At 47.2% G+C, this 22,830-nt stretch overlaps 1 protein-coding gene across 7 annotated transcripts in view; it reads left to right on the top strand.

Annotated features, from left to right (window-relative positions):
• The window catches only part of LOC110500179 (signal peptide, CUB and EGF-like domain-containing protein 1), a 126,711-nt gene that overhangs the window by 97,751 nt on the left and 6,130 nt on the right, over nt 1–22,830 (top strand). For 4 of the 7 annotated variants that reach the window (XM_036957536.1, XM_036957533.1, XM_036957535.1 and 1 more), the window contains 8 exons: nt 7,849–7,977; nt 16,215–16,331; nt 17,378–17,500; nt 17,785–17,904; nt 19,609–19,707; nt 21,012–21,128; nt 21,417–21,593; nt 22,071–22,265. In XM_036957536.1, coding sequence (XP_036813431.1) covers nt 7,849–7,977; nt 16,215–16,331; nt 17,378–17,500; nt 17,785–17,904; nt 19,609–19,707; nt 21,012–21,128; nt 21,417–21,593; nt 22,071–22,265 — 1,077 coding nt within the window. The remainder of the gene's footprint in view (nt 1–7,848; nt 7,978–16,214; nt 16,332–17,377; nt 17,501–17,784; nt 17,905–19,608; nt 19,708–21,011; nt 21,129–21,416; nt 21,594–22,070; nt 22,266–22,830) is intronic. The other 3 variants (XM_036957537.1, XM_036957534.1, XM_036957532.1) reach the window with 1 other exon arrangement.

Genomic DNA, 22,830 nt, shown 5'->3' with positions numbered 1-22,830 from the left:
TATGTCTATATATAGTGTTGTAACGATGTGCAAATAGTAAATAAATACATGAATATAAATATGGAAAATAAATCAATATTGTACTTACAATGGGGTTTGTTCTTCACTGGTTGCCCTTTTCTTGTGGCAACAGGTCACAAATCTTGCTGCTGTGATGGCACACTGTGGAATTTCACCCAGTAGATATGGGAGTTTATCAAAATTGGGTTTGTTTCGTATTCTTTGTGGATCTGTGTTATCTGAGGGAAATATGTGTCTCTAATATGGTCATACATTGGGCAGGAGGTTAGGAAGTGCAGCTCAGTTTCCACCTCATTTTGTGGGCAGTGAGCACATAGCCTGTCTTCTCTTGGGAGCCAGGTCTGCCTACGACAGTCTTTCTCAATAGCAAGGCTATGCTCACTGAGTCTGTAGATAGTCAAAGCTTTCTTTAAGTTTGGGTCAGTCACAGTAGTCAGGTATTCTGCCACTGTGTACTCTCTGTTTAGGGCCAAATAGCATTCTAGTTTGCTTTGTGTCAAGTCATTATATTTTTGTTTTCTCAAGATTTGTTTGGGTCTAATTGTGTTGCTGCCCTGGGGTTCTGTGGGGTCTGTTTGTGTTTGTGAACAGAGCCCCAGGACCAGCTTGCTTAGGTGACTCTTCTCCAGGTTAATCTTTCTGTAGGTGATGGCTTTGGGAATCTCTTCCTTTTAGGTGGTCTCTCTCTGTCTCCATCTCCCTCCATTGAAGAGGACAGATCACCTGACTACTCCATCTCTTCCTCTCTGTCCCACTCCCACTCCCCTGTCTCACTTCCCACTCCCTGTCTCACTTCCCACTCCCTGTCTCACTTCCCACCCCCCTGTCTCATTTCCCACTCCCTGTCTCACTTCCCACTCCTTGTCTCACTTCCCACTCCCCTGTCTCACTTCCCACTCCCTGTCTCACTTCCCACTCCCTGTCTCACTTCCCACTCCCTGTCTCACTTCCCACTCCCCTGTGTCACTTCCCACACCCCTGTCTCACTTCCCACTCCCTGTCTCACTTCCCACTCCCTGTCTCACTTCCCACCCCCCTGTCTCACTTCCCACTCCCTGTCTCACTTCCCACTCCCTGTCTCACTTCCCACCCCCTGTCTCACTTCCCGCTCCCCTGTCTCACTTTCCACTCTCCTGTCTCCTTCCCACTCCCCTGTCTCCTTCCCACTCCCCTGTCTCCTTCCCACTCCCTTGTCTCACTTCCCACTCCCCCGTCTCACTTCCCACTCCCCTGTCTCCTTCCCACTCCCCTGTCTCACTTTCCACTCCCCTGTCTCACGTCATACTCCCCTGTCTCACTTCCCACTCCCCTGTCTCCTTCCTACTCCCCTGTCTCACTTCCCACTCCCCTGTCTCACTTCCCACTCCCCTGTCTCCTTCCCACTCCCCTGTCTCACTTCCCACTCCTCTTTCTCCTTCCCACTCCCCTGTCTCCTTCCCCCCTCCTGTCACTCTGCCTTTCTCACTCTTTGTTTCAATTCAATTCAAGGGGCTTTATTGACATGGGAAACATGTGTTAACATTGCCAAAGCAAGTGAGGTAGGTAATATACCAAAGTGAAATAAACAATACAAATTAACATTAAACATTACATATACAGAAGTTTCAAAACAATAAAGACATTACAAATGTCATATTATGTATATATATAGTGTTGTAACAATGTACAAATGGTTAAAGTACACAAGTGAAAATAAATAAGCATAAATAAGGGTTGTATTTACAATGGTGTTTGTTCTTCACTGGTTGCCCTTTTCTTGTAGCAACAGGTCACAAATATTGCCACTGTGATGGCACACTGTGGGATTTTACCCAGTAGATATGGGAGTTTATCAAATTTGGGTTTGTTTTCGAATTCTTTGTGGATCTGTGTAATCTGAGGGAAATATGTGTCTCTAATATGGTCATACATTGGGCAGGAGGTTAGGAAGTGCAGCTCAGTTTCCACCTCATTTTGTCTCCTCTTGAGAGCCAGGTCTGCCTACGGTGGCCTCTCTCAATAGCAAGGCTATGCTCACTGAGTCTGTAGATAGTCAAAGCTTTCCTTAGGTTTGTGTCAGTCACAGTGGTCAGGAATTCTGCCACTGTGTTCTCTCTGTTTACGGCCAAATAGCAATGCGTCAAGTAATTATCTTTTTGTTTTCTCATGATTTGGTTGGGTCTAATTGTGTTGCTGTCCTGGGGCTTTGTGGGGTGTGTTTGTGTTTGTGTTTGTGAACAGAGCCCCAGAACCAGCTTGCTTAGGGGACTCTTCTCCAGGTTAATTTCTCTGTAGGTGATGGCTTTGTTATGGAAGGTTTGGGAATCGCTTCCTTTTAGATGGTTGTAGAATTTAACGGCTCTTTTCTGGATTTTGATAATTAGTGGGTATCGGCCTAATTCTGCTCTGCATGCATTATTTGGTGTTCTACGTTGTACACAGAGGTTATTTTTGCAGAATTCTGTATGCAGAGTCTCAGTTTGGTGTTTTTCCCAATTTGTGAAATCTTGGTTGGTGAGCGGACCCCAGACTTTACAACCATAAAGGGCAATGGCCTGACTGATTCTAGTATTTTTAGCAAGATCCTAATTGGTATGTTGAATTTTATGTTCCTTTTGATGGCATAGAATGCCCTTCTTGCCTTGTCTCTCAGATCGTTCACAGCTTTGTGGAAGTTACCTGTGGCACTGATGTTTAGGCCAAGGTATGTATAGTTTATTGTGTGCTCAAGGGCAACCGTGTCTAGATGGAATTTGTGTTTGTGGTCCTGGAGACTGGACCTTTTTTGGAACACCATTATTTTGGTCTTACTGAGATTTACTGTCAGGGCCCAGGTCTGGCAGAATCTGTGCATAAGATCTAGGCGCTGCTGTAGGCCCTCCTTGGTTGGGGACAGAAGCACCAGATCATCAGCAAACAGTACACATTTGACTTCACATTTTGATAGGGTGAGGCCAGGTGCTGCATACTTTTCTAGTGTCCGCGCCAATTCATTGATATATATGTTGAAGAGGGTGGGGCTTAAGCTGCATCCCTGTCTCACCCCAAGGCCCTGTGGGAAGAAATGTGTGTGTTTTTTGCCCATTTTAACCGCACACTTGTTGTTTGTGTACATAGATTTTATAATGTCATATGTTTTACCCCCAACAACCACTTTCCATCAATTTGTATAGCAGACCTTCATGCCAAATTGAGTCGAATGCTTTTTTGAAATCAACAAAGCATGAGAAGACTTTGCCTTTGTTTTGGTTTGTTTGGTTGTCAATTAGGGTGTGCAGGGTGAATACATGGTCTGTTGTACGGTAATTTGGTAAAAAGCCAATTTGACATTTGCTCAGTACATTGTTTTCATTGAGGAACTGTACGAGTCTGCTGTTAATGATAATGCAGAGGATTTTCCCAAGGTTGTTGTTGACGCACATGTTTCTCCTCTCTCTCTCTCTTTCTTTCTCTCTTTCTCTCTCTCTCACACTTTTTCTATATCTCCCTCTCACACACACAGACATACACACTCCCTCTCTCATTTGCACCCACAATTTCTCTCTCACACACACAGTGTTTTATAATTTTAAGATGTGTGGATGCTTAATGTTTTTATTTAAGATTGAAGCTTATTTAAGGGCTATTACAGGTAATTATATAGGACATTATTGGGCTCAGGCTTCCACCGAGTGGCCATTAAGTGTGGGGAAATGTGGTGGCTATGCTATGCCAGTGGTTATGGCTGCCAGACTTACTGAATAATTAGGGATCTTTGTCTGTGTTGGGGAAGTTTGGGCTGGGTAGGATGAGGGCGATATTGTTATACCTTCTGTAGACTTGTCTGGGATGGGGGCAATTGGCATCTGAGGGACAGCGGGGGATATGTGTGTGTGTATGTGCATGTGCATGTGTGTGTGTGTGAGAGAGAGATGTGGAGAGAGAGAGAAATGTGGAGAGAGAGGGGGGGTTCACTCTTAGAAAAAAGGGTTCCAAAAGGGTTCTTCGGCTGTCCCCATAGGATAATCCTTTTTGGTTCCAGGTAGAACCCTTTTGGGTTCCATGTAGAACCCTAGGTTATAGACAGCACCTTTTTTTCTTAGAATGTAGAGAGAGGGAGAGAAAGAGAGAGCGAATGTGTGAGAGGGAGAGAAGATCCCCTCTAGGGAGAAAGGTAGCCATCCTTTCTATAGAGATGAGATCGGCTGTCGGCATGCCAAGGAAACGGAACTGGGAAATAGCCATGATTGATTTAAAAGAGAGACAAGAGGAAGAAATTATCAGAAAGTGGAGGAGATGGAAAGGGGGAGCAGAGAGGACAGAACAGAAAGAGGTCTTCTCTCTAAGAAAGCAATCATCAAAAAGCAAACGATGATGGAGGAGAGAAAGAAAGCAAGTGAATCTGTCAGTGTTGAGAGCTCAGTTTTTGATGAGGTCATTGCTTGAGAGCACAGCTTTTGATGAGGTCATTGCTTGAGAGCACAGCTTTTGATGAGGTCATTGCTTGAGAGCGCAGCTTTTGATGAGGTCATTTATTGAGAGCGCAGCTTTTGATGAGGTCATTTATTGAGAGCACAGCTTTTGATGAAGTCATTGCTTGAGAGCTCAGCTTTTGATGAGGTCATTGCTTGAGAGCACAGCTTTTGATGAGGTCATTGCTTGAGAGCTCAGCTTTTGATGAGGTCATTTATTGAGAGCGCAGCTTTTGATGAAGTCATTGCTTGAGAGCACAGCTTTTGATGAGGTCATTGCTTGAGAGCTCAGCTTTTGATGAGGTCATTTATTGAGAGCGCAGCTTTTGATGAAGTCATTGCTTGAGAGCTCAGCTTTTGATGAGGTCATTGCTTGAGAGCACAACTTTCAATGAGGTCGTCTATTCAGAGGGTCAGCCGTGAGCCAGTACTGAGATGAGCGTCCTTACCTCCAGAGTCTGAGGAAAGCCAGATGTAGGACAATCCCCTTAAAGGCTGTGGACAGTTGAACAAGTATTTAACTAGGCAAGTCAGTTAACAGCAAATTCTTGTTCCCCGGCCTACCGGGGCTGAATAATTTTATACGCCCAATTTCTCAGTTTTTAAATTTGTTAAAAAAGATAAATAAATGTATAAATGTCGTTCCACTTCATGATTGTGTCCCACTTGTTGTTGATTCTTCACAAAAAAATACAGTTTTATATCTTTATGTTTGAAGCCTGAAATGTGGCAAAAGGTTGCAAAGTTCAAGGGGGCCGAATACTTTCGCAAGGCACTGTACATTGTTATAGGAGAACACAGGCCCTGTCGTCTGAGGACTATTTTATTCTGATGTTCTTTTATATCACTCAACTGTATATATTTGTCTGACTTTATCTGACTTGGCTCATTACACAGTGGACTGGCTATTAAAGGTAACAATGGAGACATGCAATATCTGACTGCGCCTTGCCCACCGACTTCCCTTCTCCTCCTGTTTTTCTCTACCCCTTTCCATCTACCCTCTCTTTTTCTTCCACTCACCTCTCCCTCCTCTCCTCCTCTCCTTTCTCTCCCTTCCTCTCCTTTTCCTTCCTATCGTACCCTCTCCTCCTCTCCCCCTCCTCCCCTCCACTCCTCTCTTAGATGAGTCTTCGCTGTGGTGTCTTGCTTGGCTGACTCTCTGACTCAAAGGTTTAGGTGTTAATCCCCAGCCGTTTTCATCACTTAGAGCACCAATCAAAACGGTCTTAGCCCGTGTAATCTGCCGTGCTATTGCCCTCTTCCTCCTCCCTCCACTCTTCCACTTTCCTCTTCTTGTATTTCCCTTTCTCCCTCCTCCTCTTAATACTCCCTCCCTCCTTTACTTTCTTTTCTGTCTCTTCCTCCTCCCTCTACCCTTCCTCCTCCCTCTACCCTTCCTCCTCCCTCTACCCTTCCTCCTCCCTCTACCCTTCCACTTTCCTCCTTTCTACCCCTTACGTTTCTCCTCATCCACTACATCTACCTTCTTCCTCCTCCACTTTCTTTTCCATCTCTTCCTCCTCCCTCTACCCTTCCTCCTCCACTTTCTTTTCCATCTCTTCCTCCTCCCTCTACCCTTCCTCCTCCCTCTACCCTTCCTCCTCCCTCTACCCTTCCTCCTCCCTCTACCCTTCTTCTTCCCCTTACGTTTATCCTCGTCCACTACATCTACCTTCTTCCTCCTCCACTTCTTTTCCATCTCTTCCTCATCCTCATTTCCTTTCCTCCCTTGTTGAGTGTGGCATTGCCAGTCCTCTCAGGAGGGAAATATACCCAGTGACCCTCTCCAGGGTTCGGCTGAGGGCACATATTTAGAAAGAGGAAGGGGTGAGGAGAGAGAAGGGATGGGGTTAGGGGGGGATGCAGCGTGACATCAGATCCCACCAGGCTGGAGGGTTGGCACTGCATGCACAGCCCCAGGGGATCCGGCTCGCTTATTAATCCTGGTCTACGTCTCTGGATCGTCTCACACACCTGGGCCTTTATTCCACAGGGATTCAGGAAGACCTAGTCACATGGGCAGGAGGTGGGGGGAGGAGTGGTAGATGGAAGTTATGAGAAAGTCCATCAAACCCCTGGATGGTGTAAGCCTTTAGGGGTGAGGAGGGAGGGGTGGGTTCAATTATGTATTCATTCAACACCCCTCCCCCCTCGCTCTCTCTTTCTCTCCCTCGTTCTCTCTCTCTTTGTCTCACTCTCTCTTGCTCTCTCTCTCTCACTCTTTCTCTCTCTAGCTCTCTTTCTCTCACTATCTCTCTGTGTCTCTCCCCTCTTCTCTAAGTCCTTGCATGGTGGGCTAGTCAGTGTTGTGTACAGCAGTAGCAGCAGGCTGTTCCATTAGTTCCAGGTAAAGAGCGTGTCGTAGGATCTGACAGTAGAGGCTAGTGGAGGATCCCTCTCAACAAGCCCCCTGAGCCTGTACCATGCTGTCTGCTGCCGAGCGCCGTGAAGCTACCATTGCACTTGATACCATCACTCACACACAAGTGCACACAAACGCAAGAGCGTGCACACACATGCTCGCACACGTATACACACACACTGCCTGGCGCACACGCACACACACACACACACACAAAACGTGCGCACAGACACACATGCCAAGAGGAAGAGAAAGAGAGAGAAAGAAATCAATAGAATAATGAAACCGCATAAAGAAATGGTCTGGCAGCAGAAAAGAAACCACCGGTGAATGAGACTTCAGTCATTTTATCAGAGATCTGAACGAATGAAAAGAAAGAGGGAATGAATAAGAGAATGAAAGAGGCAGGTGAGGCCTTCAGGGAACAGCGATGGGACTCCCACAGGTTTGTTTGCTCTGGGATAATATCTTCCCGGTGTTGTGACAATACGTTTGTGACTGAGGGCGGCTACCCCACACTGACACCCAGGCACTGCGGTTAGGACTTGTTGTGTGGATGGAAACCTACTTTACCACCACAACGCAGCACGGCCCGTGTTCATGTTGTCTTTCAGGCCTGCCAACTCCTGGCTTCTTCCTGCTAGCACAAATAAGAGCATTAGGAAAACCCCCACTTCTCTCTGACTCCCCCTGTCTCACCCTTACTCTCACCCCGCCTGCCTCCCCCCCGTCCATAAAGACTCTTACAGAGGCTTAGAATAGATTTCCAAGGCATTAGTGAAGCCTTTTATTGGCCTGTTGTCTGCCAATTTGGAGATCTCCATCCCAGCATGGCAGTGGCTGTGTGGGAGAGACTGCTAAAGGGGGAACACTTTAGCACGGCATAGTTATGTGCTGTGTCTGTGTCTGTGTGTGTGTGTAAAAACTCTGTTCTCTTTGACCAGTATTGCCTATTGCCTTAGTGTACCTGTGACCTAATGCTCCGTCTCTTCCTCCTCTCCCCCCCATCCCTCTCTCCCTCTCTCCATACAGACATAGATGAATGCCAGGAGGCGTTCAATAACGGCGGCTGTGACCATTTCTGCAAAAACACAGTGGGCTCCTTTGAGTGCAGCTGCCAGAAGGGCCACAAGCTCCTCACTGACGAGCGCACCTGCCAGGGTGAGCTGCCCGCCTGACTGACGGCTGTCATACACTACTGTCTGATGACTGATGACGTTAAGACGGCCACCTTTGGAACCAGTGCCGTCACAGTGTCACGGAATAGGGACCGCAGGAATGGATATACTAGAATATGCGGTCGGCCTAGTAGTTTCTATCGTAAATCTCTACGGTAGTAACTCACTCATGTGCTTTATGTTCAGAGCAGGATCATACATAGAATCAAAACAGGGGTTGGCCTACAAATCATTCACCTGGAATGACATGCACAGATAGGCTTGTTATTACAATGGACTTGACATCCTTCAGTGGGTGTAATATACTGTCAGTTGTATTAAGGCATTCTGCTTCTCTCTTCCTATCTAATCCCTGGTTGTGTTTGGAGGACAAATGCAGATTCCTCTATACAAGTCACAGCAAGAGAGACAGGAGAGGCACACATCACAAATTATTTTATGAACAGCAACACCCTGCAGTGTTTTTGTCCCCGAACCAAAAACACCAAACAACTCTATCCCAGTGTGTGTGTGTGTGTGTGTGTGTGTGTCATATTAAACATCAACACTGTCATATTAAACACAAAAAGAACTGCCAACAAACAGTTTACACAACTCCATACACGCCAATAACACACTCAACTTGGGTGTGTGCTGATGGGAGGAACACACACACACACACACACTGACACGCTCCTTCCACCCATCGGCTTTACCTGACTGTAAAACTAAGCTTCCAGTCTCCAAAAACACGCGTTGTTCCATCTGCTAACAAGTGGTATTTTTGTTCTGATTTTTATTTTTAACTTTTATTTATTTAATGTTTTAATTCTTTCCATGCTGGTAAGCTCTTCCAGGGAAAATAGCTCCTGGTAATACGTGTCTGAGAAGAGCTACAGCTATGCCAGGCTCCTCCTGAGAGAGAAAGTGGAGGGGGAGACAGATACAGAGAGAGAGAGAGAGAGTCTTTCGACTTACCCCTATGCCTGTACAAGGGCAGGGGTGATGGAGAATGGGGCAATAATCACCCGGAACAATAAGACTCCCTACAGGCAGCTGTATTCAAACAATACAGTCGAGGTCAAGCGAACGGAGGGAGCTTTAGCTCATGCTGACACAGTATGCTTATTAATAGACAGGCCACGTTGTTTGGTGTTTTAACAAACGGGGACACTAACCTGGGGTGTGTTTACACCGGACCCCACAAACCGACTGACACCTGCACATCAGCCAACACCAACAACTGGCACCTCTCGGTGAAATGAGATTATACAGCTGCGCCTCTCTCAAGTCGTTCCAGTGCTGCGTGGTGGCTGTGGTCTGATGCTAGTTTCATTAATCAGGTATGGTAGTCTAACTGTAGCCCGTCATATAGACAGTTGCCTGGAAAACTGTAGCAAAGCAGCCCAGGAGCCAACAGAAGCCAGGCCTCAACAACTTCCTCCTCATGACAAACTTTATCACAACACACTGTATTTTTAGCCTCTGTAAATCTCCACAGCCCAGATGACTTGGTCTTGAAATAGCCCAGGTGAGTTGGAGATGCTGGATTGAAGTAATGCTGTTGCTACTGTCAGCCACCCACATATGTCATTACATCTTTCTCACTCAAATAAAACAAAACGATTATAAACCCAAAACCAGGGCCTGTAGGCGTGCTGATCTTGGATCACTTTGGCCTTTTAAGTCTGAATGAATATGATTATATTGATAGGGGGGGGTCCTGATCCTAGATCAGCCCCTGGTCCTGACCACAGTTAGTTGGTCTGATCTATCCCAGGCCTGGGGTGGAGGGCTTGACTGAAGCACTGAATTGGATCTTTAAGTCTCACCTGAGAAGACCTCTTGGGGTTGTTTAGTGAGCAGAGCTCTGCTTTGTTTTTCACTCCTCTGTTTGTTAACAATGAACTCCAGTCGGACTAATGGACTGGTCTTATTAGCCGCGGCTGAATAATGGGTGTTTGTGTGGAGAAGAGTCATAGAGAGTAATATCTATGACTCATATATCAGCTTGTTGGTTCCTCAAGAGGAAGGAAGCAAACATGCTCTCTGCTACAACCAAGGAAGATGGCTTAATGGTCAGGGTTTGTGTATTGCGTGTGTGTGTGTGTTTATGTGTGTGAATCTTGAGCAACCAACCTGACACACACACACACACCCAGTAACCCTGTCACTGTTTAGACTCCCACCCACATAACCAGGCTGAATGTACACTGTTATTCCAGACAGAACATTTTGAAATGCTCCTGCAATGTCCAGTCCTCCAACCCCCACACCACACACACACACACACACACACACACACACACACACATCCACTGTCTCACCACTGACAGTTCACAGTTCAGATGTATTGTACTTTTAGTGGAAATTCCTCTTCACAGCTTCTAGCACTCTAAACAAGTTCATACAACTCCCCATAGTGAAACTCAATGCATTCAATATCCAGTATACAAATCAAATCAAATTGTATTTGTCACATACGCCGAATACAACAGGTGTAGTAGACCTTACCGTGAAATGCTTACTTACAAGCCCTTAACCAACAATGCAGTTCAAGAAATAGAGTTAAGAAAATATTTACTAAATAAACTAAAGTTTAAAAAAATCTAATCAATCAAAAAGTAACACAATAAATGTACTTAACAATAACGAGACTAAATACAAGTACCAGTACTGAGTCAATGTGGAGGCTATATACAGGGGGTACCAGTACTGAGTCAGTGTGGAGGCTATATACAGGGGGTACCGGTACAGAGTCAATGTGGAGGCTATATACAGGGGGTACCGGTACAGAGTCAATGTGGAGGCTATATACAGGGGGTACCGGTACAGAGTCAATGTGGAGGCTATATACAGGGGGTACCAGTACTGAGTCAGTGTGGAGGCTATATACAGGGGGTACCAGTACTGAGTCAGTGTGGAGGCTATATACAGGGGGTACCAGTACTGAGTCAACGTGGAGGCTATATACAGGGGGTACCAGTACTGAGTCAACGTGGAGGCTATATACAGGGGGTACCAGTACTGAGTCAATGTGGAGGCTATATACAGGGGTTACCAGTACTGAGTCAACGTGGAGGCTATATACAGGGGGTACCAGTACTGAGTCAACGTGGAGGCTATATACAGGGGGTACCAGTACAGAGTCAATGTGGAGGCTATATACAGGGGGTACCAGTACAGAGTCAATGTGGAGGCTATATACAGGGGGTACCAGTACTGAGTCAATGTGGAGGCTATATACAGGGGGTACCAGTACTGAGTCAATGTGGAGGCTATATACAGGGGGTACCAGTACAGAGTCAATGTGGAGGCTATATACAGGGGGTACCAGTACAGAGTCAATGTGGAGGCTATATACAGGGGGTACCAGTACTGAGTCAATGTGGAGGCTATATACAGGGGGTACCAGTACTGAGTCAATGTGGAGGCTATATACAGGGGGTACCAGTACTGAGTCAATGTGGAGGCTATATACAGGGGGTACCAGTACTGAGTCAATGTGGAGGCTATATACAGGGGGTACCAGTACTGAGTCAATGTGAAGGCTATATACAGGGGGTACCAGTACTGAGTCAACGTGGAGGCTATATACAGGGGGTACCGGTACTGAGTCAACGTGGTGGCTATATACGGGGGGTACCAGTACTGAGTCAATGTGGAGGCTATATACAGGGGGTACCAGTACTGAGTCAACGTGGAGGCTATATACAGGGGGTACCAGTACTGAGTCAACGTGGAGGCTATATACAGGGGGTACCAGTACTGAGTCAACGTGGAGGCTATATACAGGGGGTACCAGTACTGAGTCAACGTGGTGGCTATATACAGGGGGTACCAGTACTGAGTCAATGTGAAGGCTATATACAGGGGGTACCAGTACTGAGTCAATGTGAAGGCTATATACAGGGGGTACCAGTACTGAGTCAATGTGGAGGCTATATACAGGGGGTACCAGTACTGAGTCAATGTGGAGGCTATATACAGAGGGTACCAGTACATAGTCAATGTGGTGGCTATATACAGGGGGTACCAGTACTGAGTCAACGTGGAGGCTATATACAGAGGGTACCAGTACTGAGTCAATGTGGAGGCTATATCCAGGGGGTACCAGTACTGAGTCAACGTGGAGGCTATATACAGGGGGTACCAGTACTGAGTCAACGTGGAGGCTATATACAGGGGGTACCAGTACTGAGTCAACATGGAGGCTATATACAGGGGGTACCAGTACTGAGTCAATGTGGAGGCTATATACAGGGGGTACCAGTACTGAGTCAATGTGGTGGCTATATACAGGGGGTACCAGTACTGAGTCAACGTGGAGGCTATATACAGGGGGTACCAGTACTGAGTCAACGTGGAGGCTATATACAGGGGGTACCAGTACTGAGTCAATGTGAAGGCTATATACAGGGGGTACCAGTACTGAGTCAACGTGGAGGCTATATACAGGGGGTACCAGTACTGAGTCAATGTGGAGGCTATATACAGGGGGTACCAGTACTGAGTCAACGTGGAGGCTATATACAGGGGGTACCAGTACTGAGTCAACGTGGAGGCTATATACAGGGGGTACCAGTGCTGAGTCAATGCGGAGGCTATATACAGGGGGTACCAGTACTGAGTCAATGTGGGGGCTATATACAGGGGGTACCAGTACTGAGTCAACGTGGAGGCTATATACAGGGGGTACCAGTACTGAGTCAATGTGGAGGCTATTTACAGGGGGTACCAGTACAGAGTCGATGTGGATGCTATATACAGGGGGTACCAGTACTGAGTCAACGTGGAGGCTATATACAGGTGGTACCAGTACTGAGTCAACGTGGAGGCTATATACAGGGGGTACCAGTACTGAGTCAATGTGGTGGCTATATACAGGGCTACCAGTACTGAGTCAACGTGGAGGCTATATACAGGGGGTACCAGTACTGAGTCAACGTGGAGGCTATTTACAGGGGGTACCAGTACTGAGTCAATGTGAAGGCTATATACAGGGGGTACCAGTACTGAGTCAACGTGGAGGCTATATACAGGGGGTACCAGTACTGAGTCAATGTGGAGGCTATATACAGGGGGTACCAGTACTGAGTCAATGTGGAGGCTATATACAGGGGGTACCAGTACTGAGTCAACGTGGAGGCTATATACAGGGGGTACCAGTACTGAGTCAATGTGGAGGCTATATACAGGGGGTACCAGTACTGAGTCAATGTGGAGGCTATATACAGGGGGTACCAGTACTGAGTCAACGTGGAGGCTATATACAGGGGGTACCAGTACTGAGTCAATGTGGAGGCTATATACAGGGGGTACCAGTACTGAGTCAACGTGGAGGCTATATACAGGGGGTACCAGTACTGAGTCAATGTGGAGGCTATATACAGGGGGTACCAGTACTGAGTCAACGTGGAGGCTATATACAGGGGGTACCAGTACTGAGTCAACGTGGAGGCTATATACAGGGGGTACCAGTACTGAGTCAACGTGGAGGCTATATACAGGGGGTACCAGTACTGAGTCAATGTGGAGGCTATTTATAGGGGGTACCAGTACAGAGTCAATGTGGATGCTATATACAGGGGGTACCAGTACTGAGTCAACGTGGAGGCTATATACAGGGGGTACCAGTACTGAGTCAATGTGGAGGCTATATACAGGGGGTACCAGTACTGAGTCAACGTGGAGGCTATATACAGGGGGTACCAGTACTGAGTCAACGTGGAGGCTATATACAGGGGGTACCAGTGCTGAGTCAATGTGGAGGCTATATACAGGGGGTACCAGTACTGAGTCAATGTGGGGGCTATATACAGGGGGTACCAGTACTGAGTCAACGTGGAGGCTATATACAGGGGGTACCAGTACTGAGTCAATGTGGAGGCTATTTACAGGGGGTACCAGTACAGAGTCAATGTGGATGCTATATACAGGGGGTACCAGTACTGAGTCAACGTGGAGGCTATATACAGGTGGTACCAGTACTGAGTCAACGTGGAGGCTATATACAGGGGTACCAGTACTGAGTCAATGTGGTGGCTATATACAGGGGTACCAGTACTGAGTCAACGTGGAGGCTATATACAGGGGGTACCAGTACTGAGTCAACGTGGAGGCTATATACAGGGGGTACCAGTACTGAGTCAACGTGGAGGCTATATACAGGGGGTACCAGTACTGAGTCAATGTGGAGGATATATACAGGGGGTACCAGTACTGAGTCAATGTGGAGGCTATATACAGGGGGTACCAGTACTGAGTCAACGTGGAGGCTATATACAGGGGGTACCAGTACTGAGTCAATGTGGAGGCTATATACAGGGGGTACCAGTACTGAGTCAATGTGGAGGCTATATACAGGGGGTACCAGTACTGAGTCAACGTGGAGGCTATATACAGGGGGTACCAGTACTGAGTCAATGTGGAGGCTATATACAGGGGGTACCAGTACTGAGTCAACGTGGAGGCTATATACAGGGGGTACCAGTACTGAGTCAATGTGGAGGCTATATACAGGGGGTACCAGTACTGAGTCAACGTGGAGGCTATATACAGGGGGTACCAGTACTGAGTCAATGTGGAGGCTATATACAGGGGGTACCAGTACTGAGTCAACGTGGAGGCTATATACAGGGGGTACCAGTACTGAGTCAACGTGGAGGCTATATACAGGGGGTACCAGTACTGAGTCAACGTGGAGGCTATATACAGGGGGTACCAGTACTGAGTCAATGTGGAGGCTATTTACAGGGGGTACCAGTACAGAGTCAATGTGGATGCTATATACAGGGGGTACCAGTACTGAGTCAACGTGGAGGCTATATACAGGGGGTACCAGTACTGAGTCAATGTGGAGTCTATATACAGAGGGTACCAGTACTGAGTCAATGTGGAGGCTATATACAGGGGGTGCCAGTACTGAGTCAATGTGGAGGCTATATACAGGGGGTACCAGTACTGAGTCAACGTGGAGGCTATATACAGGGGGTACCAGTACTGAGTCAACGTGGAGGCTATATACAGGGGGTACCAGTACTGAGTCAATGTGGAGTCTATATACAGAGGGTACCAGTACTGAGTCAACGTGGAGTCTATATACAGAGGGTACCAGTACTGAGTCAATGTGGAGGCTATATACAGGGGGTCCCAGTACTGAGTCAATGTGGAGGCTATATACAGGGGTTACCAGTACAGAGTCAACGTGGAGGCTATATACAGGGGGTACCAGTACTGAGTCAACGTGGAGGCTATATACAGGGGGTACCAGTACTGAGTCAATGTGGAGTCTATATACAGAGGGTACCAGTACTGAGTCAATGTGGAGTCTATATACAGAGGGTACCAGTACTGAGTCAACGTGGAGGCTATATACAGAGGGTACCAGTACTGAGTCAACGTGGAGTCTATATACAGAGGGTACCAGTACTGAGTCAACGTGGAGGCTATATACAGGGGGTCCCAGTACTGAGTCAATGTGGTGGCTAAACACAGAGGGTACCGGAACAGTGTCAATGTGTGGAGGTACAGATTAGTCGAGGTCATTTGTAAAGTGACTATGCAAGGATAATAAACAGTGAGAAGCAGCGGTGTAAGAACAAGGGGGATCAATGTAAATAGTCCAGCTGGCCATTTCATTATTTTAGTTGTTCAGCAGGCTTGGGAGTAGAAGCTGTTAAGGAGCCTTTTGGTCCTAGACTTGGTGCTCCAGTACCGCTTGCCGTGCATTAGCAGAGAGAACAGTCTATGACTTTGGTGACTGGAGTCTTTGACAATCTTTTGGACCTTCCTCTGACAACGCCTAGTATATAGGTCCTGGATGGCAGGAAGCTTGGCCCCAGTGATGTACTGGGCCGTACGCACTACCCTCTGTAGCGCCTTACGGTCAGATGCCGAGCAGTTGCCATACCAGGCGGTGATGTAACTGGTCAGGATGCTCTGTACTGAGAACATGGATAACTCTGTCCTATCTTTAGCATGTTTCATATAGACACTGGCTATACTGTCCATAAGTCCTTGGTGACGGCATGGTCAGAGTGACTCACTATGGTCCCGTTCATGGCAGCATCTGAAATGGCACCCTATACCCTAGAAGCCTAGTCCAATGTGGTGCACTCTATAGGGAATAGAGTGCCATGGGGCTGTAGTCAAAAGTAGTGCACTATATTGGGAATAGTGTCATTCTGGACAGCCCCCGTGTGTAGTAGTATTACACACGATCTGTGTTTCTCCTCTCAGATATTGACGAGTGTTCCTTTGAGAGGACCTGCGACCACACCTGCGTCAACTACCCTGGCAGCTTCGACTGTGTCTGTCAGGAAGGATACACTCTGTACGGCCTCACACACTGTGGAGGTGAGTAGGACACAGGCATGCATGGGATTGCATGCAAACACACACACACACACACACTTAGAAATAGTTAGACAGACAGATAGCTATGGAGAGGGACAGATAGAAAGGAATTGACTGACACAAAGTAAGAAGCCCTGAGAGACAGACAAGGGGAACGAGAGAGTAAGAAAGACAGCGAGTGAAGAGGAGAGAGAGAAATAGAAAGAGAGGGTGAGTGTTTTTTATTGTGTGTGCCGAAAGCACACTCATACCTCAGTTCCCCTGAATAGCCCTCCGCACCTGCGTCCCTGCCTGTGTGTGCATGTGTGTGTGTGTTGTACCTGTCACACACATGTCGTGCGGAGGCAGTAGGCTTGACCTGGCCCTGTCGGACTGACAGCCATGTTCTTCAGCGGTAGACTAAACAGGCCACTGTCTTAAGGGTGTTCCGTTAGCAGTCTACACATACCAGTCAGTCAGATATAGAGCACGGAGAGGAAATGAGCTGTCTGTCTCACACTGATGACATCACACACTGACTCGTAGCACAGGCTCTGTCTGACCAATCAATCAATCAAATGTATTTATGTAGCCCTTTTTACATCAGCAAAGCCTAAAACCCCAAACCGCAAGCAATGCAGATGTAGAAGCACGGTGGCTAGGAAAAACTCCTTAGAAAGGCAGGAACCTAGGAAGAAACCTAGAGAGGAACCAGGCTCTGAGGGGTGGCCGGTCCTCTTCTGGCTGTGCAGGGTGGAGATTAAAACAGAACATGGCCAAGATGTTCAAACGTTCACAGATGTTCAAGCGTTCACAAATAATAAACACAGTGGTTGTAGAGGGTGCAACAGGTCGACCCCTCAGGAGTAAATGTCAGTTGGCTTTTCATAGCCGATCATTCAGAGTTAGAGACAGCAGGTGCGGTAGAGAGAGAGAGTCCAAAACAGTAGGTCCGGGACATCATGTCTGATGATGTCCCTCTGAACTTTGATGATACTCAACCACGTACATGTGCACACACACACACACACACCCTCTGACTGTATTCTTTTTTGGTTGTGTCTCAGACATAGATGAGTGCAGCATTAACAACGGGAGCTGTGAACACAGCTGTGTGAACACACAGGGAGGCTATGAGTGTCTGTGTCCGCCCGGTCAGAAACTCCACTGGAACAAGAAGGACTGCACCGGTAAGCACCTAAACATCTACTGTGTGTGTGTGTGTGTGTGTCTTCTATAGACATAGGAGAGTGTGTGTGTGTGTGTGTGTGTGTGTGTGTGTGTGTGTGTGTGTGTGTGTATGTGTGTGTGTGTGTGTGTGTGTGTGTGTGTGTGTGTGTGTGTGTGTGTGTGTGTGTGTGTGTGTGTGTGTGTGTGTGTGTGTGGGTGGGTGGGTGGGTGGGTGCGTGTCATTTTTTTTGTGCTGTGACGGGTCGGTGGTTGTCACGGTGATGTGACCCTCTATGTTCCTCAGAGGCGGTGAAGTGTTTGCCCGACGGGAAGCCAGCGCCGCGTGCCCAGCTCAGCTGTGACAAGAGAGGAGGGGTGGAGGTGTGCTCGCTCTCCTGTCCGTCCAACGCACTCTTCCTCGCAGGTACGTGGCTCAGTCCTACACACCCCAACACACACACACACCTTACAGCATGGAGGAACTGTTTTACTCAGACCAAACCTTCACTCTTTCTTCCCAGACTTTAACCTTGTCTCCTCTCCTCAATCTGCAATCTACACTCCCTCCTTCTCTCCATTAATCCTCTACCTTCTCTGGTTAAACTACATTAATCCTCTACCTTCTCTGGTTAAACTACATTAATCCTCTACCTTCTCTGGTTAAACTACATTAATCCTCTACCTTCTCTGGTTAAACTACATTAATCCTCTACCTTCTCTGGTTAAACTACATTAATCCTCTACCTTCTCTGGTTAAACTACATTAATCCTCTACCTTCTCTGGTTAAACTACATTAATCCTGTGCCTTCTCTGATCTGGACTGGTCTGGTGAGGTCTAGTCCGGTGCGCTAGTCTTCAGCTGACTCTTATCAATGACCAATACCTGTGTATCCGTGGTTAATTAACTGAGCTCCAGCCGCTCCACACTCTCTGCTGCCCCCTAGAGGACAAGGCCAGTCCTCACACTGCTCTCCATTCAAGCAGAGCTCCACTGAAAGTTTCCCACTTGGGTGAAGGGCTCAGATTAAGCCCTAATCTATCTACCTACCTACCTTTCTCAGTCACTGGCCAAAGGATCCATCAGGGGGCATTTCAGATAAAAGTATTTCACTCAGTGAGTGATTTCGTCTGGTTTTGCCCCTAAGGCTATAAATGACTATAAAGCTATTTGCTGTCAATGCAGGCACCCTGGTCCTTCTGCGAATGTGCTTAACACAGACGAACATCTGTAAAACAATTACATTCTTTAATCGGGCCTGCCATATTTCTGTTGGGACTGTTTTGAGTAGACGTTTGCTCCGTTTGGTTTGGCTGCTGTAGTGTGAGACTGATGGATAGCTCTCAAACATAAAGTGAAAAAATATAGCTTTTTTATCTTTCTGGAGAATGTCTTAATGTGGGGGAGAAGGAAAGCTTTTCAATTCTTGTGGTTGCACGCAAAGTCCTGCGTCTTCTTCAGTCATGTCCCGCTTTATGAGCTCTGAAGTCTTCATCCCTCATTTCTGACTAGACGTGTGTGTGTGTTTGTGTGTGTCCATGTGTATGTGTGTGTGTGAACATTCATGAGTGAGCATAGATCTGTCATTCGGTGCATAATTTCTCCATCCCTCAGGAAATGTGTATTTATGCACGTGTGCGTTTGTGTGTGTGTGTGTGTGTGTGTGTGTGTGTGTGTGTGTGTGACTGAGGTGTGTGTGAGTGTGTTTTCTTTTATGGCAGGCTTCATATGGCAGTCTCTTGTAGCTCTTAAATACTAGAGAAAGTGAGGCCATAGAAAACGAATACAAGTATTTTACTCCTCCGCACTCCATCAGAACCTCAACTAGCCAAGAGAAACACACACACACACACACACACACACACACACACACACACACCTCCAGCGGTTAGCGTAGCAGGGAGATTGGGTCACACTGCTCCTCAGACGGACCCCTCTATCACTTTGACAGCAATCCCATATTTCCTCATGTCCCATGTCACCCTGTCCCTCAGTGCTGTTGGTTTAATAGCCATAAACAAGTCAGCCAGTGGCAGAAGACAGGGATACTGCAAGCAGAGCTGGTCTAAATGGATCGACCTTGGATGGACAGGGTTGTAACTGACATGTACTTGTGTGTGTCCCGCCAGACTCTGAGAACAGCTACACACTAAGCTGTGGTGTGCCGGTGCAACCTGGGAAGGCACCGCAGAAGAGGAACGCCACCACCGCCCTGCTCACCTGTGCAGGTATGCAATGCATTATGGGACATGTAGTCAGAGATGTCATGCTTTTGTTCAATATCAAGATATTTAACCATACCACTTCTAGTTAAATCACACACATACAGTGAGATCAGGTCATGACCTTTTGACGTCGATGCAGTTGTCATCGTTTCACTTCTCCCGTTGCCGGTGGGTTTAAATTCCTCAATTTCTTCATTCCCTCCATCGGAATCTTCACTCCCCTGCCTTTGGTGCTCGCCATATCGTCACTCCTATATTTCCTTCAGCACTCTGTAGATTTTGGACAGGGAGAGGGCCCTCGCACGGCCAGAGGAATGCACTGAGAGAGAGAGAGAGAGAGAGAGGGGTAGAGAGGGAGATAGAGAGTGTGTGTGAGAGAGAGATAGAGATGGAGAGATAGAAAGACTCACCATCTGGTTGGGGGTGTGAGTGTTAAGTGATATGAAATACAGCTCACCTCAGCGTGCCAATCCTGGACCGTCCCCTAAGAATCTCACAGCTCCCCCAGACATATGGTTCGCTTACGGTTCAGCCACGCTCCCATCACGCTCTACCATTTCACGCTCTGATAACGGAAGTGGCAGATGATGACGACGGTTAACGATGATGATGAAGACAGCTTCTATGTTGCGTCCCGAATGACAAACAGCTCAGTCCATTCAGCGCCTCTGCTCCACAGCAGCAAACTGGAAGCCAGTGTTGTCCTGGTGTGTATAGTTTTAATGGTTAATGGACAGAACTTCTCACTGTGCTGTGTGTTTACCTGGCTCCGCTCTCAATCTTCCTCTCCACTCAGCGTACCCATAACCACACACACACACACACACACACACACACACACACACACACACATTCTGACCCTTGCTTGTCTCCAGCACCTCGTTAAAAGGACAGCCATCCCGACCACCCACTCTACATGACCGACAAAACAGACACAAACACACACATTCCGTCTACCTCCTCCCTGGTGTCGGCTGGACTGCTGATCACCGGGACGATGTGGGTTTTTGGTTTTGCCTTCATTGCCAGAGAGACAGGCAGAGCGTGATGGAGCATTTTGGCTGCGTTAGTTCCTCTCTGACCTAAACTTCACCTCAACCAGGGAACACCAATAAAGGTGGCCTGGAGATGCTCTCTAAAGTGTGTGATCATGTGCCATGGGAAGTGGACCATCATTAAGGGCCCGGAGTTGGTCAGGTCAGGTGATCAGGATAAAACTCCTGTCCGTAATTCTGATGTTATTCGTAGGATGTCAAAAGGTCATCCATTAGTGTATATTTGTGTCTTTCTCCTTTATGTAAATGAAGATACGTTACCCCCGCCCATCAAGCAGAAGGCCCGCTTCAAGGTCAAAGATGCCAAGTGTCACCTGAGACCCAGAAACAAGGAAAAACACAGAGAGACGTCCAAGCCGGTTCTGCAAGGTAAATCCTGCTACTCCTAAATGACTGTACAAACTGTACTGTATAACACAGGCTACTCCTAACTTAGAGTGTACAGCATCAGGTAATACAGACTGAACTAAGACTAAGAAGGTTTACACGATGCAAGATACTGTAGCTGTAATATAAACAACAGTTAGATGTGTCCTGAGCTGTGCCCTTACACCTGACATAACTACGAAACAATCAATACTAAACCATGCACGACAGCATCCTATCAACTTTCTCTCCTTACCTTCTTCCTCATCATCCTCCCCCTCTTCTTCTCAGGTGGTCCGCTCCCGTGTACTGACGACTGCCAGGTGACCTTTGTCAATCTGAAGTGTGACTCGTCCAAGAAGCGGCGGCGTGGACGCAAGTCCCCTTCCAAAGAGGTTTCCCACATCACAGCTGAGTTTGAGATGGAGATGAAGGAAGCCTCAGGTCAGTGTGACTGTGCAACCTCAGGTCAGTGTGTGTGTGTTGAATATATGCCACATGTTAGACTCATGTAACCTGTTGGTGTATGGGTGTGAGTAATGTGAGTTTTCTGTTATATGGAGTGTGTGTGCTTGTATTTTCCTCTCCCCAGCCTTGTGTAACGTGGACTCTCTGTGTGTGTGTGTGTGTGTGTGTGTGTGTGTGTGTGTGTGTGTGTACTGACTGTGTGTATTCCACTCCCCAGCCTTGTGTAACGTGGACTCTGTGTGTGTGTGTGTGTGTGTGTGTGTGTACTGACTGTGTGTATTCCACTCCCCAGCCTTGTGTAACGTGGACTCTGTGCATTTGTGTGTGTGTGTCTGTGTGTGTGTGTCTGTGTGTACTGACTGTGTGTATTCCACTCCCCAGCCTTGTGTAACGTGGACTCTGTGCATTTGTGTGTGTGTGTGTGTGTGTGTGTGTGTGTGTGTCTGTGTGTACTGACTGTGTGTATCCACGCCCCAGACTCGTGTAACGTGGAGTGTGTGAGGGAGCGTATGAAGCAGAGGTTACAGAGTGCCATGCGGACCCTGAGGAAGTCCATCAACAAGCAGCAGTTCTATATCCAGTTCTCTGGTACCGAGTACGAGGTGGCCCAGAAACCTGCACTGCACGTTGAGCAATGCAGCACCGGACAGGTCTTACGGGACGGCAAGTGTGGTGAGCATCCTGTACAAGGCATCCTGGGATATGGAGTTGTTGTAGCTTACTATTCCAAATACAGGTAACTGCCAAAATAAAGAAAAACACTTGAGTAAATTAGGGATACAAAGTATAGTGAAAGCAGGTGCAGTTCCTGAGCAATTCCTAAACAATGCTTAAGGTCATGTATAAAAATACTGGGCAGGCCCAATTGCCCATTAATTTTGTCTACCATGGCAATGCCCCCATCCATAGGGGATGAGTGGTCACTGAATGGTTTAATGAGAATGACAACGATGTAAACCGCATGCCAAGACGCCGGCAATTTGAAAAACCAAAAAAGTACCGCACCGTAGTTTAAGAACTCTGTGGGTAGTGCTAAAAAGAATGACGTCATACCTGAATTCTTCCATATTTATGCACCTTCATTGAACACTTAAAAGAGATTCTGGAGCGGCGCCTTGAGACAGCGTTTTCCACCACCATCAACAAAACACCAAATTATGGAATTTCTCATGGAAGAACGGTGTCACATCCAACAGAGTCCCAGAGTTCCAGACACTTGTAGAATCTATGACAAGGT

This window comes from Oncorhynchus mykiss, chromosome 21 (assembly GCF_013265735.2).
Source record: "Oncorhynchus mykiss isolate Arlee chromosome 21, USDA_OmykA_1.1, whole genome shotgun sequence".
Taxonomy (NCBI): Eukaryota; Metazoa; Chordata; class Actinopteri; order Salmoniformes; family Salmonidae; genus Oncorhynchus; species Oncorhynchus mykiss.
Note: the sequence above shows the minus strand (reverse complement) of the source record. Positions and strands in the feature narration are given on the sequence as shown.